Source organism: Miniopterus schreibersii, assembly GCF_964146895.1.
Source record: "Miniopterus schreibersii genome assembly, chromosome: 10".
In the NCBI taxonomy this organism is placed as follows: Eukaryota; Metazoa; Chordata; class Mammalia; order Chiroptera; family Miniopteridae; genus Miniopterus; species Miniopterus schreibersii.
In genome coordinates, this window is record NC_138110.1 from 22848288 (window position 1) to 22875180 (window position 26893).

A 26893-nucleotide genomic window follows, 5' to 3' on the forward strand; every position below is an offset into this window, starting at 1 on the left:
AGGGCCAGCCCAGCTTCCGGGAGCTCTGAGCAGCCCCAGCCAGCCTACGGAGCAGTGGGCTTTGCACTCCCCAAATTCTGAGGAAGCTTCCCAGCTGAGCAGCAGCCAATAACTCAGACATTCCTGCTCTCTCCGGCTGCCCACTGTACTGAGGCCTCTTCCTGGGTTTGCTGCAGGTCACCTGCCCCACCCAGGCTCTCTGTCTCTTCTGCGCCCTCTCCTACTCCCCTTGTCCTTGGCGGGCTGTCTTCAAGACACTCAGATCTGTCTCCTACAGGCTCTCCCACCTCTGTACACCCTTTGTTCCCACCATGCTCTTCTCTCCTTCACCCTTCTTCACACTCTTCCCAGCTTTCACAGGCCAAGTCAAAGCCACCTCCTACAGGAAGGCCTCCCTGAACACTCTAGTTATGGTGACCTCTCCTCCCTCTAACCCCCTATAACATTCACCCTGTCCCAGGCACCCAACCCCTACAGTTATGGATGTTTATGGCCTTAGAGATCATCTAGTCCAGAGGTTTGAAAAGTGTGCTGCCAGCACCTCTGGGAATTCCTTCAGCCGTGTCCTTTGGTATTCCTTAGGGATCTTGAGTTCTAGAACCAGGTGATCAGGAAGCTACTGGGAACATGAATGGTTCCTGGTCAAATCTCCCACAACATGCAAAATTCCACTGTAAGCATCACCAGTTACCCAGCTCTTGTCCCTGTGCCTGGGCAATGTGACAGGGACACACACTAGCTATGAGGGAGCCCATGTGGAGTCAAGGTAGTGCTCACTGCCTGAAATGAATTCATCTAACTGGAGCAAAAGCTGCCTCTGCTCAGACCTGCTTAGTGACTATGGTCCTGCCCTTGGCCCAGGCCCTGTCCCACCCCAGGCCCGCCCCAGGAAGCACCCACCTGGGGTGCGAGACGAGCCTGCGGTGCTGGGCTTCCAGGAGCTGCTGCTGCAGGAGGTATTGCTGGTGCAGGGCCTGAGGTAGGAAGGAGGGACCTGTGACGTCCTGGAACTGCAGGGTGGGCAGCGGGGTCAATGACTGGTGCAGGGCGCCGCTGTGCTGGTGGCCCGGGGCCATGTGGGCGCTGAGGCCCGGCTGCGACTGCACGGGGTGGGCCAGGGGGAAGTCGGGCGTGAGCTGCTGCGGCTGCGGGGGACCCAGGTGGAAGTGGCGGCAGGAGGTAGCGTGAGGATGCTGAGACCTTTGAAAGGGGGCACCTGGAGAGGCAAGGACAGAGAGAAGGCTCCATGAGAACCAGCACTACCCCCCTCCCCCACAGACCCTGTCACCACCCTGGGGACACCCTGCAGCTGGTGAAACTCAAGACCTTCATTAAAACACAGCAGTGTCATCACTTTTATATCCATATGGTCATCTTCAATGCGGCCAAGTAAATGCCCTGTGCCTTATGTGTTGGGGAGGAGAGGGGTGCTTTCTTTAATGAATAGATAGGCATTCTTTTAAAAATTAACAAGTTGCCCGGCCGGGCATGGTCAGCGGTTGAGCATTGGCCTAAGATCCAGGAGATCACGGTTGGATTCCCAGTCAGGGCACATGCCCGGGTTGAGGACTCCATCCCCAGTAGGGGGCATGCAGGAGGCAGCCGATCAATGATGACTCTCTCATCATTGATGTTTCTATCTCTCTCTCTCCCTCTCTCTGAAATCAATAAAGATATATAAAAAATAAAATTAAAAATAAAAGTTAACACACTTGTTAGAAGGGTTTTAAGGTCTCTGAGGCAGATTGGCTTTCTGGAGTTAAACTCCTCCCATGCAGCCTCTGACCTCACTACCTTTTCTAATAGATGCCACGTAGAGAACACTGAGTCCAGCCTAGCCAAGCTCTGAACTCCACCAAAGCCTTGGCTAGCCAGGACCTAGCCCATAAGGAACTCTCATTTCCAGAGAGAAGACAACCAGGAGTTGTTTTCCATGCAGTTTTAAGAAAAAAAAACTAACCACACAAATATAATTAAACAATGTGTTATAATATTATAACTTATTTAAAAGCAACCATTTCTAGGAATAAGCTGGACTCAGGCAACATTTAATTGAGTCTCCATTACTTTTCTAAATAAAATTGACCTTGATGACAAGCAGGCCTTACAAATTCTCCAGGAGCAAAGATGTAGCTCTCAGCACTGGAGTCCTTCAGTAAAGCCAGAAAGAGGACTCGGCCCTTCAGGAAGGTTTGAGGAGGCTTCCTGCTAAACAGGACAGGTTCAGCTCCTTCCCAAACCCCGCAGAAAGAAGAGCAAGGGAATAAAAAGCAGGTAAACAGCAAGGACAGAAAGAACAGGAGAGGTGACATCAGCAGGTAACAGATGTCAACGGATTTTTGGAAGCTGGAAAGCAGATGGAGGAATTAGCAGAGCTGAGAAATCAGAAACCGAGCTCCAACCAAAGAGACAGTAAGCAAGAAGGGGGACAGACCTTGCCACACGTGCCGAAGGGGTCAGGAGTTGGAGGCTGTGGCTACTGTGGAAGGCAGGGGAGAGGCCGCAGCTGAGAACCTCTCCGGCAGGGGAGGCCGATTACAAGTCTGTATGAGGAGCAGTTCTGCCTGGGGCTCCTCCCCTCACTTTGACATTTTGTGAGGAAACTGAGCCAGACAGGCTCCAACAGAAGAGAGCAGGGTGCAGCACCATGCTCCAACTGGGCGGCAGGCAAACGCCTGTGAGTGGATCTTTGGAAATCCCTGCCTTCTTCTGCCACTTGGTTCTGAAAGAACTGTCACCCAGGTGCCCCTTCCCTGCACCCTCCACAGCCCTGGACTGGAAACTGGTCCCAGAAAGAGCTCTACAGATACTTCTGGTTGGGAGTACCCCAAGAAAATGGCTGGGTCCCCACTGGCCACTCTACAATGAAGCTAGTAAGTTGCAAAGTCCATACGTCCAACTTCTGGAAGCTTTCAGTGACCTATTCTTCAATATGAACATATAGCCCAAGGGTGATCAGTCTCTTGAGGAAGATTACAAAGTGAAGCAAGAGAAAATATACAAATATTTTTAAAAAGGAAGAAAATGAACTCAGGGGAACTGAGGTAATGCATGAACCAGGAAAAAATAAACTTTAAAGCACTATCATTAATCTCTTCAGAGAAATAAGATGTTGGATCCATGAAAAAAACAAGTTCTTTTCAAAGGAGCAATAAAAAAGAGAGAGAGAGAGCTCTTGGAAATGAAAAATATAAGAGATGAGGTCTGAAATTCAACAGAAGGGTCAGAAGGAACACTGGGAAATTTCCAAGGAAGTTGAGCAAGGTGATAGGAACTGGAGAAAAAGGGTACCAATAGTGAAGGGTCTAGTCAGAAGGTTCTGCGTTGACTAGTAAGGAAAAAAGAACAAAGGAAACAATGGGGAGAAAATAATATTACGAAAAATATTTCCCAGAGCTGAAGGTCTGAGCTTCTAGATAGAAAAGGCCTCTGAGTGCCAGGAAAATAGATGGGGTAGGTGGGGGAAGAACCCCACACCAAGGCATCTGACTGTAAAATGTCCACACCATGGGGGCAAATTGATGATTCTAGCACCTTCCAAAGAGAAAACAAACAGGGGCCACACAAAGGGTCAGGAAGCAGAGTCACAGGAGATTTTTCAAGAGCAACATTGGAAGCTTGAAAACAGTAGAGCAATTGCCTTCAAGGTCTTGAGGGGGGAAAAGAGATCTTTAATGTAGGATGCTATGCCCGGCCCAACTATTAATCAAGTGGGAAGATAGAATTAAAGCCATTTTCAAACATGCAGGGTCTCACAAAAATTAACCTTCTCCTTACCCTTTCTCAAAGAAACCCGGAGAGAGAGGAACAAAGAAACTGGGGACGAGAGTGACACCTGAAAGAGACGGGGTTTCCCAAGCACACAGCTGTGCAAGGGCTCCAGCAAGCATTTCAAGGGGAGCAGGAGGGTGGGTGCTCCAAGAGGGTATGTGGCAGCGGGCAGATAGAAACCAGAGGGTTACCAATAGATTTGGCCACATGAAAGTAGTATTTGGAGGAATTTTACAATTAGATAATTTGGTAAGAATTTGTAAAAACGTCACAGACAGCAAGACAACCAAAAACAGTGAGGCAATTGTGACCTCCAGGAAGAGAAAAAGTTGCTCAAGAAAGTGTAACTAGTATGCACTGCTCGGCTCAGCAGTGAACAATATTTATTACTATTAAGCGAACACTAATAAGCTGCAGAACAGAAAAGGACATTTCTTCCGTAATAAGAAGAAAATAGCCACTGTCAAAAATGGAAAATCAGCAAAGAGCAGTAAAAGAATTTGTTTAGAAATTTACTCAGTAATTTATATTTCAGGAAGTACATATCACTAGAAGAGTCGGGAGTGTTGAGCTTCAGGGATTAGGACTGTGGTGGGGAGGTCAAGGGTCAGACAATCACTGTTTTACTAACTCCTATATTGGTGCTATTCAACTTTGTAGATGACATGCATGTCATTGATAGTTTTTTTGTAATGTTTTAAAAATAAATATTTGCAAAACAAAAGAAAAAAAAAAGAATTTCTGACTGCCCTCAAATGAGCCAGAAAAGAATTCTCTAGAACCTTAATTGCCCTCTGCCTCATGAATTCTGGCTTTGATGAGTGCAGGGGCTGGGCCTGATATTAAAGCTCCATTCTCCTGATCCCTACTAACCCACCAATTCCTCCCCGGGCCGTCCACGCTGTTCTACTCAAATCTCCAGGTGTGCCACGCAAATTCTCACCAGGGGCCTTCGCTCAGTACCGTCCCCATCCTTAAAGGTCACCTCTCAGCTCTTCTGAAAATGCCTCCCCTGCCCACCAGCCCCAAGGCGCCTTTCTCCTCCGAGTTCCTGCAGAACGCCTGTCTGCAGCGCTCATGGGCACCCGGCAGCCGCTACCTTGAGCTGCTTCTCCACACTCTCCACCCCCAGGAGGCTGAGCTTCGTGCCTTACAGTCTCTGGATTCCCACACGCCTCCCTCGGAGCTGGCATTCAGTGAAGACCTGGTTGACTGACTGTTGGAGGGACTGAGCAGAAAACAGTGGCTCACAGGGATGGAGGCACTGAGGCTGGTTGAAGTCAAACTCGTTTGAAATTGAATGGGAAGGAGAACGGCAAGGAGGGCTCGGTGAGCTCTGGGTTTTAAAGCTGTGGCTTGGCAGGGCAGGGCAGGGCAGGGCAGGCGGGGCTGGCCAGAGTCCTCCCCCTTGGGATCTGGTGGAGCCTCTCTCTCCGCCAGGGAAAGCAGGGACATCTCTTCCACAAGCCCCTCTTGCCACAAGGGTGCCCACCCTGCAAGGGGGAGCCTTCAGGTTTGTACAGGGGACCTTCAGAAAGAGGAGTCCCTTAGCCTGGAGAGGTGGCCACTCTCCTGCAACCTGTGCCCTCAGGGCTGAGATACCATTGATTGCAAGGCTCACCATGAGCTAAGTAACGAATTTAGGGAGTGGGGAGAAGGAAGGGTCTCCCAGAAACAAACAAACAAACAAAGAACCACACTAAAGAAACACATCAAGTGTGAGACACAAGTTCGTTTTCCGCAATGTGAAGAAAAACTCGTGCATCTTAGAATTCAGGAAATGGATGCTGCCTGCTAGCACCCCCTGAGGGCTGGCTGCTCCAAGCACCTTCAAGCCTGGGGCATGAGGGGGGTGGGGCAGGCTGGGGAGGGAGCCCAGGAAGAGCCTTGCACAGCTGGGTGAGGGGAAGCCCACAGGGCGGGGCCCCCTGATGCCCACCTGGCACACACCCAACATAAGAGGTATTCCACAAGTGCCTGGGGACTGGTGGCTGATTCATGTCTCTTGGGCAGGGAGCCCGAACAGGCTGACAGCTGGAGTGAGTGAATCAGAGGATGGAAGAAACTACAGGGCTTCACGGGAAGGAAAGGTAAGGAGAAGCAGAGACCTCGGGCCCAGGGCTTTTTGCAGGTGGGTGGAAATAACAGTGACGGAGGTCCTGAGTCTCTGGAAGGTTCATTGATAGGGGATTTGAACCAAAGTCTTTCCTGGGAGCCAATTGTGGATGAAGGGAGAGGGCAGAGCCAGGGAAAAGGGACCTCCCATGAAGGAGGGTGGTGCAGAAATGGGTCCAGGACACCCAGAGGACACACAGGCCCATCCATGGTTTCCTCTGGCCTGGGATGGGGGGAATGGAGTCAAGGGGGTGCAGAGAAACCTCAAAGTGGGGCCTGGGCAGGAGCAGAGAGGAGCCAAGCCAAGAAATCAGGTGCCAGAGACGGTAGCAAGACAGCAGAGCCAAGAGGCGTAACTGAGCCTTCTCCTAGCAGGCAGCCTCCTGAGCTGCAGGAATATTCTAGCTGTCTTCTCATCTGGACCAATGTGGTCACCCCGAAGTAAAGTGGCTTTATTCTCAAGACTCCAGGGCTGAGAGCAACCACTTTCAAGCCCTCAGATGAAGAGAAAAGGGAGGAACGGGTCATGTTGTGGAGCAAGGACAAGGGTGGATGCCTCCAGCAAAAGGCCGGCACAGAGTCCCTGTCGCAGGCCCACCAGCCAACCAGGGCCAAACCTCCCCCGCTCCTCCCAGGGATGTGGGACCCTGGGAGAGTAGGGTGGGAATCAAAAGTTCCGGGTCTCCAGGGAAGCCAGTCTGGCGTGTCCCATCCTCCCCAGGCCAGTTCTCAGGGTGTCAGGTTCCTGCTGTCACTCAGCTCAGTGACCCAGCATCACACTTCCTCACAGTTGGGGGCAGAACAGGCCTCGGGAAGGAGAGGGGGTGCTGGAAAGGCCAAAGGGACTGCCTCCCAAAGGCTCCAGGGTGGTATGGGGAGAGAGGATAGTGGGGGGCAGCTAGCTGGCCTGCCAGGGGCAGGAAGGTTCAGGCTTGTCACTGCTGAGCGCTTCCTCAAAGCTAGAGCTGGAGTCAGATGTTCCTCCTTTCTGAAAATCCAGCTCTCAAGTTGTAAAGAAAATCAGTCTTTTGAAAAGTAAGTATCTGCCCACAAGAGGCCAGTGAGGAAGGCCTCCACTACCGAAGAGGCTTTCAGAGCCAGGCAGAGTTATCTGTGTGAGGGCTCTGTCCTCGGGGTCAGGGTGCCTCACTTCATCATCAGATCTGGGCAGGACATCAGACTTCTGCAGGCCCAGCTTCCCAGACACATGATCCAGTGATGACACTGGGTCCTCCACATCCGTTAAAATCTCAGCTGGCTGGGACCACAAACACCTTCTGGCCAGGCCTCTCATCTTGCTCACAGGAAGATGTTTGTGAACTGAATGTTGTGACAGCCCCAGGCTCCCACAGCTGGGGAGCCCAGACCCAGGTCTCCTGCCCCCATCCCCTATTGAGACTCACTTTCCCTCTCTCCTCTCCCAGATCCCCAGGGTCCTTGCCTGCCTCCAGGCCCACAATGGCCATTCTGCCCCTGGTCCTGCTACCCTACTTTGCTGGACAGCTGCATCCTGTCCAACCTTGACTACCCTGAATTATAATCTCCCAGTTGGATCAATTCCTCTCTCCACTGGACTTGTGGCATTTGCCTGTGATCTTAGCATTTTACTTGTGGACAAATTTTACCTCTAGTAATAAACTGTGAAGTGAGTGTTTTCAGGGCAAATACCATGGAGTAAATGTCCTTTGTTCTTGGGGAGAGCAGCTTAGGAGTCTTCCCAGAGGGGAAGGAGGGGGAATGAGAGAATGGAAGAGAGAGCAGAAGGGGGAAAAGAGGAAGGAAAGCAGGAAGGAAGAAAAGAAAAGGAAGAAAGAACTCTATTACCTTTAAAATGTTAAGTATCAAATTATTAGCTCTTAAGGAAATATGGTTCTTCATGGAATAGTCAAGCTAAATGAGGCTCAGAGATTGTGTAACCTTCATTCCACAGATGAGGACCGCAAGGCCGGAAAATGTAGGTGGTTTATCCTGTGCTCTCGAGTGGTTATGTCTGAGTTGGAGCTGGAGCCCAGGCTTCCCAAATCCCCAGTGCAGGGTGCACTCCCCTAGCCTGCCTTTTCAGAGTCCCCTCTCCCTGCACCCAGCTCCTCATATGCCCACATACGTGTACACATGGTACTCCCAGAGAGAAATCCTCCTGCCCAGAAATACATGCCATGGCCCTGGTGGTCCCACCTTCCCTCCCTGTCCCTCATTCTTCCCCTGAGCTCCCCCAGGATGAAGCAGCCATTTAACTGGCAAGAGACCAGCTGCTGGGGCCTATGGGGAAGGGTTTTGAATCTGTTCTGTGGGGGATGCTAAGGAACACCGTGGTAAGATTGCTGAGGCTCAGTCCAGTCCACCTTGCCCAGTGGCCCCAGGCTTCCTCCCTGGCCTAAAAAAATGCCCAGAACTAGCCCCAGCTTTATGGAGAAGGCCAAGGTGTTTCTAGCCCATTGGGTGCCTCTGTTGCAAGGCAATTCCTACGGGGCCCTTAGAAATCCTCATGCAAAAGTCTATGTTTAGGTCATACGTTTCACAGGGTTTAACTGATGAAAAGCATGGAAGAAACTTCTGGGGTACTGGCACCAATTCTTGACACCTCATATTAACAGGGACAGGGGAAAACTGGAGATGATGATGGAGTCCAGGGTTGTTAGGAGACAGTGTCTGATGTGAGGAACAGCTGAAGAATCGGGTGTGAGCAGGGACAAGGAGACTCTGGGTCGGGTAATAGCTGCAGGCAAAGGGATCAAGCTCATTTTGGTAGATTTAGATCAAATAAGGAAGACATTTCTTAAAATGTCACTTTGTTCCGAAGTTCCTCATCATTGGGGATGTCCATGCAGAGGCCAACTAATTGTCCTGCAGAGGAGTGTGGACACGAGTGTGGATGGTCTGGAACACCTCCAGGTCCCATTTTAAGCTCACCATGAGATGATACAAATTCACTGCAACATCCACCTTCTGCCTGATCATAGGCCAAACTGAAACACTGGCCTGGATGATGCAGGAAAGGAGAAAGGGGCATAGTAGCAATGAGTACTCAGGGCCTAAGTCTGGAGTCCTGAGTCCAGGTGCAAGGAGGAGATGCAAGCCACAGGCAAGTGTCCAAAGACGGGCGCCCTGTTCTACTCAGTGTGACCCCCCAGGAGCTTTCTCTACGGGCTGCACTGATACAACTCAGAATTCTGTTTCCTGCATCTTCTGAGCCTCCCAATGGCCCACACTGACTTTGCCAACCTGGGACATATCCAAGTTCCATGTGACTAGATAGCACATCCTTTGTGATCCATGCAGATACAGGCTGCTTGGGGAGGTAATACAGGAAATATGGGGGAGAGGCTTATTGGGGGGACCAGGAGTCTTGAATGGTGGGACCAGGAGTCTGGGGTATACTTTATGAGTTAACTGCTTGACTACAAACCAGACAAATCAGAGATGAAGAATATGGAGAATGGGACATTTGCCCAAAACCCGAACGTCCTGGGCTGTCCTTCCTGGCTTCCTTACCTACCCCGGGTAAATCAGTTTAACCTCATTTGCTCCAGTCTGATCAACCTCAAGAGGCCTATTCCCTGGCTTGGCTCCTTGGGTTGGCAGAGGTCTGCTTTCCTCCAGTTCCATAGTTTGGTTCCCTGACCAACAGAGGACATATAGGCCCAGAAAAGAAGTGATATGCCCAAAGGGATTCCTCACACCCAAGAGCAGCTTTGTGAATGCTTCCCCAGGGCTGGTCTTTGATCTCTAACAAAAACCTCAGCTTCTTCCAAGGAAGTGAATTCCAGACTCTCATGACACTGATGGGAGGGGACATTCATCCTAAGGAAGCCTACTTGCCCATGGGCATGAGATAGTGAAACAGCAAACTCCCAGCAAGCAGCAAAGGGCCAGTATTTGGCTCCAGTTGCTGTTGGGGGCCAGGGGTAAAGGAAGGGAAGAGGGTGGTGTCCGTTAGAAAAACCCCGTGAGTAATTGGACAGTCTTCCAGGCATCATCCATTCCAGAACATACCTTTTCTCCATCTGACGCCAAAGAGGTTTATAAAAACATTCCCACCATAGTCAAATGGTCAGAAGATTTCACTCCGTAAACACAGGACCTGGCTCTGTCTCATTCACCTAGATCCCTGGTGTGTGGCACAGATCTGAACACATAGTAAAAACTTGCTGGCTGAATGCATGGACGGACGGATGAATGCATGACTATGAAGAGTGAACATGTAGGAAGTAGCATCTTGGAAGTATGCAGAACAGCTGCCTCCCAGCATCCAGCACTGGTTTGCATGCTGGCAGAGAAGCAAATATAACCAAAGGGGCTGGAAACACTGCTGACAGAAAGACCAGAATTCTTTCAATGAGTATCTGGGCCCAGTCACAAATCCAACAGGGACTGGGGTGGCCCAGAGCATGAGAGGGTCAGTGCAAATCACAACCAACTAACCCAGAAGAAAAAGCGGTTTCAAAGCCAGAACAGAACCCTTCTAAGGACGGCAGGGTCTGCCCTGCTGGTGGCCTTGATAGCAAACCGCGTATAGTTCCTCCTAGGTCATGAGCTCAGACATTCTCCTAATATTCTTGATAAAAACTCAAGCAAGTTTTTTAAAAAGAAAATCCCCAAACCTCAACAACTTTCATGAAGTGGCAGGGCACTCACATTAGCATTGCTTGGTGCCCCAAATGGGAAGACTACGTTCAGAAAGCCACTTAGACCGGGTCTCTTCCTCCTGAGGTATGCAAGACACACGTTCCACTTACACAAAGGCCCTGTGAGCACGGTAGACAAGCCTGAGGGTGACACCATCCATCTGCCTCCCGTTGTCCCAGGGAGAACTACAAGTTCTACACACCCGCGCCCTGCTCCAAGCCTGGCTCTCAGGGCCCATTCACTCTGAACTGCCATGGAGAGAAGTTTAGACAGTGGCTTTTCTCAGGAACTGTTATGTTTTGGCAAGATCACATCATGAAGTTATAACGTGGGATTTCAGACAGCAGCCAGTGAGTCTGGGCACTGTGGGAGTTCCTGGCCTCCCCATGCCCCTGAAATCAAATCACATCAGTGGGAGGGTATCCATTTGCTCTCAGAGGAAACCAGAAGCAATTAAATCAGATTCCCAACAGTTATTGCTCATGGACACCTCGGTCAACACTCTGGGGTATGTAGGGTGTGTGTGTGTGACAGAGACAGAGAAAAGGCAGAGAGAAGGGGTTGAGGGAGGACATTGGATGAAATATTGAGAGAGGAAAAAGGAAGACAGGAGAGAGAAAAGAGAGCAGGAAGGGAGATAATAAGAGAAGAAGGAGGGAAGAGAAGATGCCTGGGAAAGGCAGAACTATTGGTGTCTCAGAACTGGCAGAGCCCAGACACCTAACCAGAAGCCAGAAAAAGCCCACCTCAAGTCACTTCAAGTGACTGTCAGCCCCTTGTCTGCCCTGGCTTGGCCTGTGACTGCACTTGCCTTCCCATACCCAGTTGGCCCTCCCTGGGCAGTCCTGGTCCAGATGTGCCCCATTCATTCAGTTCATTGCTTTATAGCCTGCATAGTTATCATTTCAGGTCAGTGTCCCTTCAACCAGGTCACCCCAGCTGGACCGAAAGCCCCTGCAGGCCAAGACTGTGCCTGCTCCCATGGAAGTCAGCCCTGGGCAAGCCCTCAGGAGGGCAGCTGAGGCACCTGGCTTTCTAGTTCTTGGCTACAGCCTTCTGATCTGCAAAATGAGTGTGCAATGCCTCACCTGCCCACCTGGCAGGGGGACACTGTGAGACCCCAACTGTGAAAATGCCTTACAGAGTAGAAATGCTTCTCACCCTCCGCTGGGCCCAGCCCAGCGCTGGCTGCAGAAATGGGGCTCAGAGAACACCCACTCCTTGAATATCCCCTCTGTCCCCATCAAGCCCAAGCATGGTCTGGAGTGAAATGCCAGGCAGGGGAGAGTGCCCAGAGCACCCAGCAATAGGCCACCCCAGGGCTCCCTGCCAACAGAAGCACCCTGGCTGGCCTCCTACTCCTGAGATGAACCCAGGAACCAGAGAGATTCACGGTCCAGTAATAGCATGTACACTGGAGCCAAAAGTTCTCCAGAAGGAAGTCAGCGGTTTGGATTAAGCATTGCTCTCTCTCTCTCTCTCTTTCATTCCTGCTTAAGATGCAAATTCCCCCAAGAGAGCAACATGTTAAATCCGTAACATTCGGCATGAATGAAGTTGCAAGGCTTTCTGTCTGTCCGGAGAGAATGGAGAACCAAGGAGATGGTGAGTGAGGTGGCCAGGCAGGGAGACAAAAACTAAATGTATCCCCTTCACAGCTCTGCCCCAGCATCCTGAGAGCTGAGATAGCCAGACAACAGCTGTTTTCACATGTATTGATCACATGTATTGATTAGTCAATTGCGTTTGATTTTGAACTTGACTTACCCACTCACCAAATATTTACTGCAAGCCTATTACGTGCCAGGCAATGTTCTAGCTGCAGCTGTGAATAAGTAAAAAGTCCCTGTCCTCATGAGACTATGGTCAAGTCCTGTACTGTCAAGGGTAGTCACCACGAGTGTTCAGCATGTGAAATGTTGCTGTCAGTCTAAAATAGTCACAAGACTTCAAAGTCTTAGTACCAATAAAGTAATGCAAAACAAAACAAAACAAAAAACACCTAACAACTTTGCAAATTACTTATATGTGGAAATTTAAAATTTTGGATATATTGAACTAAATAACGTTTATTATTAAAATACATTTCACATGTTTCTTTTTACTTTTTTAATGTGGTTGCTAGAAAATTTTAAATTATATATGTGTCTTACATTACATTTCCATTGGATAGCACTGGTCTAGACAACAAGCAGCTATACAAGAAAATATGTCATTTATTGATGATGATGAGAGCCATGGAGAAAACAGAAGCAGGGAGGAAGACAAGTGGGGGGAATGTCTTAACTTGAGGTAGGACGGCCAGGAGAACTTTCACTGAAAGGCTGAAGGCTGCATAAAGAGCTGAAGGAGCATGAAGGTGTCAGGGGAAGAGCTTTCCAGGCAGACTGAACTGCAAATTTACTGGCCCTGTGGTGAGAGCGTGCCTGGCATTTTGAGGAACTTTGGAGGCCAGTGTGGTTGGAGCAGAGTAAGATGAGGGGCGTGCTGGGCATTTAGGTGAGATGGATGCTGGGGGCTTGGGAGGACAGATCATGCAGGACCTCATTAGCTGTTACAGGATGTTAGCTTTTACTCCGAGAGAGATTAGGAGCAAAAGGAGGGTAGCTGAGCAGAGAAGTGACAAGACTATTCACTTTGGCTACTGTATTGAGAATAAGCTAGAGGGATAAAAGGAAAGGAGCAAGAGAGAGGCGATGGTTTCTTGGACCAGGCAGGGCAGGCAAAGGGCAGAGGGAGGAAAGGGTGGTCAGATCCAAATTATATGTCAAGGGGAGTGGTGACCAGATTTGCTGATAGATGGCACATGGAACAGGAGAGACAGTGGACAAGGACCCCAGATATTTTTCCTGAGGATCTAGAAAATGGTGTTGTTGACAGCAAAAGTGGCTCCAATTTTTCCACTCTGGGTATGCACATTCCTTGCAAGGTAACTTTGAAGCTCATCAAGAGGGAGGGTCTATTTTTCCAACCCTTGAATCTGGGCTTGGTCGTGTGACCAACTTTGGCCAATAGAATGTAGTGGAAGCGACATCATGCCCATTTTGAACCTGGGCTTCACGAGACATTGCTGTTCCCTCTCTCTCTCTCTCTCTCTCTCTTTCTCTCTCTCTCTGACCCCTGCCTCTACATATGAACAGGCCCAGGCTAACCTGCTGGACAATGAGAAGCCACATGCAGCAGAGATAAACTGTCCCAGATGACTGTAGAGGATGTAGACATATGAGTGAGCCCAGATAAGACCAAAAGAACTTCCCAGCAGAGTTCTTTGAGCCCAACCCAAATTATTAACCCACTGAATTGTGATCAGAATAAATGGTTGTTGTCTTACATCCAAGCTTTCGAGTGGCTATTATACAGAAAAGCTAACTGATACAGATGATGTTGCCATTTATTGAGGTGCAGACTCCATTTTGAGTCATACTCTTATTGTTTTGAATGAGCCTGGATGCTTGGAGAGCAAAATCCTTGTCTTTTCTCCCTGCAACATCCAGAGCACCCTCAGGAGAGGGCTGGGTGGAATCTGGGTGCTCACTGCGCCCCTACTGGGTGGATGACTCCTTAAGCACAAGCTGTGTCCCTTCGTCACCCTTCCCCCCACAAAACCAGAGAGCTTTAAATGCCTCCTGTCCTCTGCCTGTTGCTCCCTGGAGGGTTTGCAGCTGAACCTTGATTTCCTAGAGCTTTCATCAGCAAAACACCAGAGAATTGAAACCCACAGTTTGGTGTGTTTCCTTGAGAAAGTGAAGCACTGATTTTTAGCCTGTTTTGACCTCCCACACCCAGGCTTTACCCAGATGTGCTGGCAAATAGACAAATGAATTGTTTTGAGTCTTTGCTCCTCTCCGCCCCCATGACATGTTAATTAGCAGGGGAAATGCCAACAGCAAAGTCAAAAAGGCTGAAGACAGCCCCCGGCCTTGAATAGCCAGCTGGTGTCACACTGGGCATCCTGACTCTTCCATCCAAGGTTGATGTCCATTTCCTGGGCTTCAGAAACTGTTTTCTGCCTCCCTGCTCATCTTTCCTTCACCTCAGATGCTCCAGATACCCCAGGAACTTCACTTCGGACTTTCTTGGATGCTGACAGTAATATCAGTGCATCACCTCACCGCTTAAAAAGTGTTTCCCAAATTCAGCTCCACAATCATCCAGCACAGTGAATTATGGAAAAAATCCCCATTTTAGAGATGAAGAAACTGAGGCTCAGAGGGTTAGACAGACTTACCTAATATCACTTGGCCCAGGGCTGGGAACTTGGAGTCTGGGTTTTTTATTCCAAGCCTGTCTTTCTTGCACTGTCAGTACCATCAAAATATGTTCTCAATAAAGGGCCAGGTACACTGAGGAGGGGGCCTCTTATGCAAGTTGCCGGTAAGGTTACCATCTTAGGTGTCACATGGATATCTAACTAGTGTCAGTTAAACTCTGGCTAAATCATTCAGGCCCAGGAGAGAGGGCACTTGGAAGAGACACGGGGGCTCTCCTGGGCCCTGAAACTGTCCCTGCCCCCACCTCCTGAGCTCCAGGTGTCATCTGAAGCCAGTGGGGTGTCCATGAGCCAAGAATAAAGGTTCATCTTGCCAGGTTCTTTAGAGGCCCTGCAGGACTTGTGGCTTAGATCAGGCCCTAGTCCCACATGCAATCTCCTGCAGCCCTGGTGGGAAAGCGTGCTCCCCCTTTGCAATACTAGGGCAGCACAGAATGAAGATGTTTATTGGCCAGAAGGGCCCCTGATTAACCTACTATGACCTCTCACATGGTCCTTCCCAGATACAACTGTACCCCTTCCTCTCCACTAGTGCAAGGTAGCCACGAGGAGCAAAGGTTTCCACATGCTGTGTTTGCCCTTCTGGAGTCTGTAGGGGCAGGGAGGTGGGGCTGTGAGCACATGCTCACATACCTTGGTATCTACAACCTGTCCTGTGACCTGCTGGGATTAGTCAGACCAGCCTACACAGTCCTGGTTTGCCAGGCCAATTACCTTTTATGAAATACCTGTTCTATATCCAACACAATATAGAGGAAGTGAGGTATTTTTCCTCAGGGAAGCAGTGGGGTACATCTGCCGAGGCGTCAGGAACATTGCATTCTTAATCACTCACTTGCTGTGTGGCTTCCAGACCTGCAAAATGGGCATAAGGAGACAGCCATCTCCACCTCCGGGACTGCGGTGGATTCAGGTAAGATGTGCGGGGGTGAGGTGCTTTGAATAGTGCACAGTGACCTATACATATGAGGCCTGGTATTAATGATGTTATAACAAACATTTATATGCGAGGAACCTGAGGATGCTGCAATAGCTTGAATTAAATGGTGTGGTTTAGATCATAGTATATGTGCAGCAAAAGTAAATACGCAAATGATTTCTGGAAGGATCCATGAGATCTGACAACCGTGATTCCCCCATAAGGAGAGAACCTGAGTGGCTGGGGCAAGGGAAGGAGGGGTATATGATTTTCTCTGTATATATACATCTGTTTGTACCATGTTCATATGTTATGTGGTTTTAAAAATATACTGAGCAGCTTTAAAAAATAAAATAATAAAAAACATAAGCATAGCAAAGTGGAAACTGTGGTCAATCTTCAGTGTTGCTCTGCCCATTCCTCATCCTCCCACCTCCCAGGGTCCCAGGGTCTCCCACAACTGTCTCTATCTCCTCTCCCCAAATGTCAGCTTTCCTTCCCTCCCGAATTGATGGTAAGTAAACTGAGATGCAAAGAAAGTAAACAACCTGCCCCAGGCCTCAGGCTAATGTAAGGTGAGTCTGGGTTCAGTTCCAGAGAGCTCTGCAGAGTCCAAAGCCCGAGCATGTGCTCCGGCTCCACTTAGAACCTATGACTCAGAACTGCTTAGAAGGCCAAGGAAGGCGCTGCCGTGTGTGAGCTCAGGCTCCATGGGACAGGCATACTTTGGGGTGAAGAGGGTCTTCCGGGGCCCCTCAGATGTCACCACATGTCTACATCTGGCCAAGGCTGGGCTTGAACGATGCTGCTTTATAGATGATGCTTTGGGTGTGAACTTGCGCAACAGGGCCCTTGGAAAGGGCCGGGGAGGACGCATTATTCTAATCCCACTCCAGAGAGAAGAGGTCTTGGCAGGGTTTCCAGCTGGCAAGGTTTTAACCAAACAATTTTGAAAACTGAGTTCAAGACCTGTCACCTGAAGCAACACACTATAACCGAGTGCCACAGAGCCTAGCCCCCCCTGGCTAAAGCGGGAATATACCTGGAACACCTCCAGCTCCTCAAAGGGTGGTTGGCGGGGGCGGGGGGCTGTGTTGTTTGAGGATGAAGCATCCCTCAGTCTTTGCATTCAAGGCCTTGGCACTTCTGGGGTGTTTTGAGGACCCTCGTTAGGGAGACAGGAAGGATCTGCCAGTGAACTTGGCCAGAAGCTCCCCTTTGAGCCTCTGTGTCCTTTGCAACAGAGCACAGTGACTCCTACCCCACAGGGGTGACATCTAGAGCATGGAGGGTGTTCACTCTGTATTGGCTGCTGATAGCATCTCCATTTCCATGACAGCTCCAGCCAGAGGTGGCCTTGTCGTTCTCCAAGAGTCGGGGGTAGTCAGGGCCACCAGCAATAGCCCTTCCTGTCTTCCTGGAGTCCCCTAGAGGGGGAATATTTCACAGCCAACCTGTGGCTCAGAGGACCCTGAACCGGAGGCCGCAGCTGCTGGGGGGAGCTGGGAAGAGCAAGTGCAGCAACTGAGAAGAAACAGACAAAGGAGGCAGCCTCATCAGCAGTGTGCCTGAGAGCGCTGGCCTCCCTGGAGCCCTCCCACCACCCTGGGCTGCACTCGGTGTGGGGATCAGCTCCCAGCAGGACGCTGGACAGGAGGGTGCCTGCTCTCTGCCCTGACTCCCACTGTCTTCAGAGCCTGACAGGCAGCTGTGAGCTGCTACCAAGAGTCAAAGACAGTAGCAGGCGGCAGACAGGCAGGGACATGTTTGCCTGCAGGCTTAGTGCTGAGCCTCTGGCGCTGCCAGGCAGCCAAGGGCCTAGAGCTGTGGACCCGCTTCTGGCCAGCGGGGCAGCCAGCAGAAACCAGCATATGTTCCTTTGACCCCACAGCCCCTGAAGTCTACCCTTCCCCAAACTGGGACATGTGGTAGTGGCAAGATTCATGGGTGGCTGTCCAATGTGATATCTGATTTTGAAGGATGGGGTGGGTAGATTTAAACCCCAGGAGGGCGGGAGCTGCTTTTTGATTCCCAAGGCTCAGAGATGAGCCATTCTCTCCCGCTGAGCTCAAGATCTGCACTTGGGGAAGAGAGGGCGTTTAAAAATAGCACAACTGACTTGAATATCTCTGCTCTCTGCCTGCTGCAAGTCATATCCAATTACTCTGCTGACAAGAGGCTTTTAGCCCAGGGAAACTGGCATTCTAGATGTCACTCCAGGGGGCTGGACACCATGGTCCCCAGCCCCTCCTTCTCCCTGGGGGCATCCAAGGGTCTGGGAGAAAGGGACCAGAAGATCATACCCACACATGGCCCAGTCCCAGGCCATAATTCAGACATGTCTAGCTACTTGGCAGAATCTGGTTTCCTTGAACAATTCCCCCTTCCCCCCTTTGTTCACATTGGGTGAACAGCCCACATATCTGACCCATGCCTGAGATTCCACCAGTAGAGCTTCACGCCTTCAGAATGTAAAGACTTTTTCAAGATTCTCCACTAAGATCCAAGTGATCCTCCCTGGGATGGGTACTTAATCACATTTGGAGCACAATAGAATGTAAACTCCATGAGGCAGGCCCTCCACTGTCTGGCTCACTGCTGACCCACAGTAGGTGCTTAACCAAATGTACATTGAGATGAATGAATCCATAATAAAGGGGACTTGGCAAGAAGATGCCCATGGCTCCATGCAACCCCATCTCAATGGCAAGGGTAAGAAATAATCAACTGACCCAGAAGCACATGTCCTATTGATGATGACACGTGGCATCATCTCAACCAAAAAGGCCAAACGCAGAAGCCTTTTGTCTCTTTCCTTTCTCCAGCCAACTCCACTGCAGTTATCTTCCAGCAAGCTCGCCCAACCCAAAGCGACTTGCCAGTGACCCTGTTAAACCAGCAAATGCTAGAGCCGAGGCTCCCTCCTGCAAGGCCTCAGCCCACCTGCTCAATGCAGCTGTCTGTTTCTTCCTTAAACTCTTAAAATGATTGAATGCTCAGGGAATGCAAACTAAGAGAGCTGTCATGGGGTGGGGGGCAGGGGGTGGAGGGTGCTTGAATCCATTGGGCATGTTTTGCCTGTCTTGTCTATGACACTTGTGACTTTCCACCCAATGCTTTGTCACCAGAAGCCTTGACTTAGCCACTTCCCCAGGGTGAAGGCAGGGTCTTGGTCTTGTGCCACCCACACACAGCCTGCACCTGCCATACACTGGTGCCCAAAAGATATTTGATTAATGAGTATGAGTATGTGTGTGTGTGTGTGTGTGTGTGTGTGTGTGTGTGCAGGGTCCTGTAAACATTACAAAGACAGACACATGTAAAGAATCCAGGGATTACTTGCTGACCACTTCCGTTAACCTGGACAATTGAGGCAATGATGCATAAAGTGAGCTCACCATGTGCCATGCCAGTGACGAGAATGGGAGGAACAAACAGCACTTCCATTCACTGGGTGGTGTTTACAATTCCTTTTTGACAAATTTCCATTTGTCTGGGAGGCCCTGCCCCTCAGTTAAGCCCGTGATGGTTACCAATGATAGCTCTGAGTGTTTCCAGGCATGGCTCCAAGTCATGACCAAGATTTAAGCTCTACCAGCACCTTCCTGGGGTGAAATTGCCATTAAGTATCAGGAGCCTTGTTAAACTAAGCATGATGATCCTTCAGCTGAGGGCGATAAGCAAAACCCTCGATGGTGGGTTTGCCTTCAGTCTCACAGCCTAAGCAGTTTTGACCTTCACCATAACACACACAACTGGCTGGCTTCCTTCCCCCTCCTCCACCCTGGCTGTGGGAAGCCAGGTGTGTGTACACAGAAGTTGGAATGATGACAGTTGCTGGCACATCACTGGTAAGACATTGGACACCGGGAACTCTCTCATTCATTCATTTTCATTCTTGCTCTCTCCCTATCTCAAATTAGGGATTGCTGGACAGCAGAAACACTGAGTGCAAGGAAAGGAGATACAAGTCGAGCCCAGCTAATTAGGTGCCTAGGGAAATGGGACATGATGTAGCTTTAGAGGTGGAAGATGTGTTGGAAGGATCACCCAGACATCCCACCTACCACCCCTCACCACATCAGTAAAATATCAGGGCCCACAACTTGGCAGCAGGATTATAATGTGGTGCAACCTCTACGGCCACGTATATCACAAATACACAATCCCTGTCAGCTGGCAACGCTCCTTGGCATCCCACAGATAAATGCATACAACTCCATAGAGATATATGTACCAAATGTGCACTGTAGCTTGTAAGCGCAAAACACTGGAAACAACCAAATAGGGTCCATCAGTAGGGGAACGTGTATTCAGGGAATATTGTGCAGCCACAAGAAAGACTGACCATGATCTTCAGGATGCCTTGAAGTGAAGAAAGCAAGAAGCCTGAAAGGCCCCTCAAGAACATTAACTACGAATCCTTCATTCTATAAATGGGGACGCCAAGGCCCAGAGTGAGCAATGAGAAAGGCACCACCCTACCTTTAGGCTCCCCGCCCCAGTACTTAAGTATTCAGGGCCAGACAACTCTCTCTCCTTCAAATCCAAACTTACAGTGTCATTATTTTAGTTCATTTCTCCTGCCCTGCCTAAACTAAACTAAGAAGGAGTTTGTCACCACCCTTCACCTGCAGATGTGCCCCAAACCTCCAAGAATCCTTCGATCTCCTTCCTTCTCTCCTCAGAAGACCACACCTGTCGAATGGAACTTGCTTGTTCTGCATCATGGTGGCTGCTCCCTAGGACGCCATACTGTCCTGGTCACGGTTTCTCATATCACTGTGCCTCTTCTTTTCCCCCTTAAGTGAGAAATAAACTTGGAGACAGCCCTTTCTCTTGGGGCAGTGGAGGAGGCATCAACCACCTTTCTCCCCATCTTGAAGGCTTCTAGTAAGAATGATGGCTGGCATTTGTACTGTACCCACTGCGTGCCAGGCACTATTAGGTGCTTCCCTTACACTGGCCCATGTAATCCTCAGGACTCCGTGGTGTCGCTATGGCTGTTATCCCCACTTACCATGAGGAAACCAAGGCACAGAGAGGGCAAGCACTCTACCCACAACAGGGACAAACTTGAAGTAGGAAATGGCCCTGAGGGCCTCTAGGCAGTGAAAAGAGAACTGAGACTTGAATCAGAAATCACAACTCCCACAAGCCAGTACAGTGACTCATAAAACAGATAAAGGGCACAGCGCAGACTATCTAAATTCAAGTTCTTTTGACAACCGCTCACTCACACCCATGTGTTTCAAGATAAGACCGCAGACAAATTGATCTGACAGCAATTCCAAATAGACTCGTGTGTTCTAACAATATGACTTCCAAGTGTTCAGCAACCCGCTAGTTCACCAGCTCTGACGAAGACCATGCTCTAGTTAAGGCCAGTCCCCAGGCTCCCTAAGCGCCTCCTTAATGACCCTCTGATACGCCCCGCAGTTTCCCTTGATGTGGGCTCTGCCCTGCTGTGTTTGGCTCCAGGTGTATTCCTGGTGGTCTTGGCTGGTGGGCTTTAACGGGATAAAACTGGGCTTGGAATCCAGGCAGTCTGGCTCTGTGTGCTGAGTGCTCCACTTCTACTGTCTTCGTGGGTGCCATGCACCATGCTGATGCAGTCGGGTCAGCCTGAGTCCAGCTCTGGCTCAGGGTAGGAGGGAGGGAGGAGGCAGAGCACCCTCCATTTCCTCAGTGCCCTCTTCACTTTTCCTTAAAGCAGAGCCAAGAGTCCTCCAGCTCCCCTTCCCCTGAATCAGCAGCCTCCATCGCAGCACCTGTATCAGCTACCTCCATGGCTCTCTCCTCCCTGCAGGTCAGCCTCCACCCTTCACATCTGACCCTAGCCCACCACCCCTGCCTCACTGAGCTGCATCCAGACCTCCAGACATACTGGAGCTTTTCTACCTCCAAATATGTTCCCAGGCTGGTTCCCCAACCTGAAATACATCCCCTCCCCCAACACCCCAACATCCATCTGCAAAGACTTCAAAGCTCAGCCACCATCCCACTTCCCCCAGGAGGGCTTTCTCAACCACCTCGTTGGATCCTTGCCTCCCTGAATTCCTGAAGGTGCCACCAGTCTGTGCTTCTCCATAGGCAAGGCTTCCCCCAGTAGCCTGTGACATTTATGATGATGTAATGCCTATGATGTCACCCAACTTTTTCCCCGGGTGGACCCTGTCTCCCCAACTGGGATATATATGCCTCCCAGGCAGGAGATACCTGATATGCCTCAAGGCCAGCTCCCAGCCAGTGCTTTCCTGCTCTTAACTTTTGAAATCCAGCTATGAATAGCAGCTGTGATTCATTTGTTTCCCATGCAAACCTCTGCTGGAGTTGTAGGTCTGGAAATGGCCTCTGCATTAGAAAGGATTAACCTTAAACTTCAAAAAAAACTAAACTAAACAAGACCTCATCTGCCAGGGGAGACCATCTAGAAGGAAGTACCAACAGGTTAATATGGTCCTGCTGGGTGATGGGAGCAGGAATGATTCATAAAGACAATATATACCAAAGAGAGAAAGCACATGTGAGCCAGCCATCGGCCCCAGTGCTTGAGTGGACCATCAGGATCCTGCTTGGAAGGGAGGCTGGTTCCTCCCAAGAGCTGGGTGGATCTGAAGCTGGATGCCTAGGCCAGAGCTGATCCCCCACCCTGTGGGGCGAAGGCTGCACATGCCCTGGAGAGGGAGGCAGGAGGCCTTGTCACTGAGCCCAGGACTTCAAAGAGATCACAAACACAGGGAATTCAAGGCCAGTCAAAGGAAGCCCAGCAGTATGCCATAGGATGCAATTTATAGTCCCCGTTTACCCCCAGGAGGTGGGAGAGGAAGGGGCAAAAGTCAGGTTCCAGAAGGTTTCAGATAACTTAAATAAGAGCTCCATAAATAGTCATTTTTAAAGGGGAACTGGGCTGTTCAGGGACAGAATGAGGGTGACGTCAGGAAAGACAACCGCCTTCGCCTCTTCTATCGCTGGGTGTCCCCATCAGCATTGGGATTCTAGGATAGATGGGCCAGTGCTGGAGCTGCCTGACACCTGCCCTCAGGGCCCACTCCTGGGTGCCAGCCAGGCCCTGTCCCAGGGAGGGCAGCTCAGTGTGGGACAGGACAGGAGCATAAGGGGCCCCAAGATCTGGCCTCGTTGATGTAGGTGAGCCCTGTGGCCAACCCTCTGTGGCCACACTTGTAGCCAGGGCACTGAGAGCTTCCCTTGCCCCAGATCTTTGTGCTCCAGTCCCTAGCCTGTCACTGCCTGGCCGAGTGACCCTAGGCAAGCCAGGCCGTCATTTGTACAAGCCAGGTGAGAGGCTTGCTACGGATTCTTCTACTTTTAACACTACTCCACTTCAAGGCTACCCTGCTCTGTGTTTCCTGGAGCTGGAATGTTCGAGGACAGAGGGCTGCAAGTCCTGAACCTCTGGGGCCAGCCCCTGCCAGCACTCATGTGTCGGTAACTATTAGGAGCCACCCCATATGGCCACTTGACTAAGGAGCTGTTACTCTGCGTCAGGCATTCAGTCCCCTGATGGTGGCTGCTTTCCCAGGACGCTGAGAGGGGCAGAATTTATGCAGCAGGAGCAGTTTGTGAGTGGCAGTGGGTGAGTAAGAGAGCACGTGTGTGAGAGTGTGTGTTCAAATGAGTGACTGTATGAATATGTACAAGTGTGTGGGTGAGTGTATAAAGGTGTTCACTCCAGACAAAAAGTCAACACAGAAACAGTGACCCTAAATGGCACACTAGATCAGAAGGATTTAATTGACATTTACAGAACATTTCACCCCAAAGCCGCAGAATTTACATTTCCCTCAAGTGCACATGGGTCATTCTCAAAGATAGATCCCATGTTAGGACACAAAACAAGTCTCTGCAAGTTCAAGAAGATTGAAATCATATCAAGCATCTCAGATCACAATGGCATGAAATTAGAAACCAACTACAGTAAAAACACTCAAAAACATTCAAACACCTGGAAGCTAAATAGCATGTTATTAAACAATGAATGGTTTACCAATAAGATCAAGAAAGAAATCAAAAACTTCCTGGAAACAAATGAAAAGGACCACACAACAACCCCAAATCTATGGGACACAGTGAAAGCAGTCCTGGGAGGGAAGTTCATAGCACTACAGGCCTACTTCAAATAGCAAGAAAAATTTTTAGTAAACTATCTAACCCTACAACTTAAAGAATTAGAAAGCTCCCCTGTGAAGCCATCCAGACCAGGGCTTTTGTTTGCTGGGAGTTTTTTTATTACTGCTTCAATTTCATCAGTTATTAGCCTATTCAGGTTTCCTGATTCTTTCTGATTCAGTTTTACATAATCTCACTCATATGTGGAACCTAATAAACAAAATAGATGGAGGAACAAAATAGATCCAGAGACATAGACACATGGAACAGACTGACGAATCTCAGTGGGAAGGTGGGAATGAGAGAGTGGGTGGGGAGAGATTAATCAAGAACTTATATGCAGATATGCATAACCCTTGGGCCCAGACAATAGTGTGGGGGAGGCTTGGGTGGGGCAGATACGTGGCAGAGGGGATCAATGGAAGGGAAAAGGGGGGACATCTGTAATACTTTCAACAATAAAGATAAATTTTTTATAAACAAATAAATAAATAAAGGTGTTCACATATGTGTGGTATGTATGCGAGTGTGTGAATGTGTACAAGTGTGTGGGTGAGTGTGTAAGGGTGCACATGTGTGTATGAGTATGTGTGTGTGACTGTGTGAGTGTGTGCATGTGAGGGAAGCATGTGATGTGTGTGGGTGAGTGTGTAAGGGTGCACACATGTGCACATGCACAGGCAGAATCTCACTCTGGCTGGGAGAGGGGGAATGTTGGTTCAGAAGGAGGTTTATTTAGAGGAAGGTCTTACATATAAATAACTCTAAAAAACAGCTACCCTCATAGCAAAGTGACCCCAAATCTCTCCCACCAGCCCCAGACCTTAAGAAGCTCTCTGCCTGACTTTTCCACATACACCACAGACCCAAGCATTTCCCTCTTGCTGTCTCTCTCTCTCTTCCATCTTTCTGTTCAATCTTTCTCCCACTTCCATTGTTTCTGCCGCCTCCCACAGTCACCCTCCCATCACACCACTGCATCCTTCTGCTTCCACTGAGTCTACAGCCCTCGTTGCTCCAACCCGGGTCACTGCTGTACCCTCACTGGCCCCACCTGCCGTCTGGCCCACCCTGCCCTGCCCACTCTGGCAGCCGCCTTCCAGGTGCTGGCCCATTGGCTTACAGAGCTCTGTGGCTCCCAGCAGCTGTGCTGACTACCTCTCTGGGCAAGGGCACCTCCCAAAAGTACTGCTATTACTGGGGGGCCCTCAGAGCTAAAGAACTGCTAACTCTCAGCTAAGACACTCAACAAGTCACTCAACCTCTCTGTGTCCTAGAGAGCAACAACCCAGGCTGACATATGAACACAATAGATATGTTTAAAAATAATAGACTCACCTTATGAATCAGATACTACATAAAAAGGAATTCTATGACGGACCTCATCCTCCCCCCAGAATGGGTTTTGCAATAATACACTTACAGTTAAGTTCAGCTCTGAGTACAGTGTAAAGAACATGGACTTTGCAGCTGCACAGAGCTGGGTGTGAATTCGGCATGCATTACAGAGCCATACCAGCTGTGTGACCTTGGGCACCTCACTTAACTTCTCTGAACTTCTCAGCCTCAGTGTCTCCAACTCAAAAACGGGGCAATCCAGGTTTGGTGAGGGTGAAATGTTATGAAGAATACTAAACACATTGCATGTCTGACACAACATAAGTGCTTAATACCCATTAGTTTCCCTCTGTCACCTTCTCTCCTGTCCTTGACCTACATGCATCAAATTACTTAGTGAGAATTCATTAGATTAAGCTAAAAAGAGTGAGGAGCTGTCTAGCACACTCACCAAACCTATATCTTCCAACTGCATTAAATCATTGTGGAGCACAGGGGACGCCTGGCAAAAGCTACATCTTCCAACTACATTAAATCATTGTGCAGCGCAGGGGACGACTGGCAGATGTGTCGTGAGGCCGGCGGAGCAGTTCTCGAGGAATCTAGAAGCTCAGCAGAGGGCCAGACATTTCTGACCACAACTGTGTTTAAATTGTCCCACAAGGAAAAAAGATGAAACCCAGAAATGTTAAACTGGAATATAAAACACCTTGACAAATTTTTAATGGATTTTTAAAATGGTTTGTGATCACTTAAAATGGGAGGGGGAAGTGAGGGGGTACTGATCTTCACTCGGGGCCAGTGGAGATCCCTGAAGAATGAGCTCTGTGACCAGGTTACCCAGGTGGGGAGCTGAAGACGCCAGAGCATAATGGAGCAGATTTTCACCAGGCATCTGGCATCTTGCACAGGGACACATTCAATAAATATTCACTGAAATGAATGAATCAGAAAATTGAAAAAGACTGTTATGAACTGTTTATAGATATAAATGAGAAATGTAGTCTGGGTGATAGATACTACACTTAGGTAAATTGGCCCAATGACTGTTGATTAATGTCAACCTATAGGAAGGGGGAGGGTGGAAAGGAGAGGAAGGAAGGGGGGAGGGAGGAAGTTAAGGAGGGAGTAGGGTTCTCTCCAGGGCACACCATAGGCGTCTGTGCTTGGCTTTGGCCTGGTCCACATTTCTGTCAGTTATTGACTGAAGACCCACAGCCAGGCTTATCAGATTTAAATAGATTCTAATCTGGGAAAGACAGACATTTGGCTAGGTGACAGACTCTGGCTTCCATGAGATTCCAATGGCTTAGTAGTATAGACAAACCAACAAGATGAAATATTGAGACCAGAGGAGGTGCTGTCCAGCATCAGAAACACCAGGAAGTTTCACAACACATGGGAGCACTGAGACAGGTCTTCACACCCCAGAAAGTCTGTCCCTTGGCAGAGGAACACATGCCTCCTCTACAACTCAGGAGAGTGGAGCTCAGTCAGGGCTGCCAGTTAGAAAATAAAAATAAAGTGTGCCAGTTCAATTTGAATTTCAGATAGAGTAATTTTGAGTATAAATATGTCACAGGTATATACACATGTGAAAACTCATCAAATTGTACACTTTAAATAGGTGCGGTTTATTGAGCATCAGCTATACCTCAATAAGTCTTTTTCAAAAAGGAAGGAGGAATGGATTGCCTTGCAACATGCGAGGCCCCTCCCAGGGA

General features: G+C 49.5%; 1 protein-coding gene across 1 annotated transcript in view; it reads right to left on the reverse strand.

Annotated features, from left to right (window-relative positions):
- ARK2C (arkadia (RNF111) C-terminal like ring finger ubiquitin ligase 2C) overlaps nt 1-26893 on the reverse strand; it is an 89789-nt gene that overhangs the window by 18243 nt on the left and 44653 nt on the right. Inside the window, exon 2 of the mRNA XM_081150179.1 lies at nt 901-1216. Within this exon, the coding sequence (XP_081006305.1) occupies nt 901-1216 (316 nt within the window). The remainder of the gene's footprint in view (nt 1-900; nt 1217-26893) is intronic.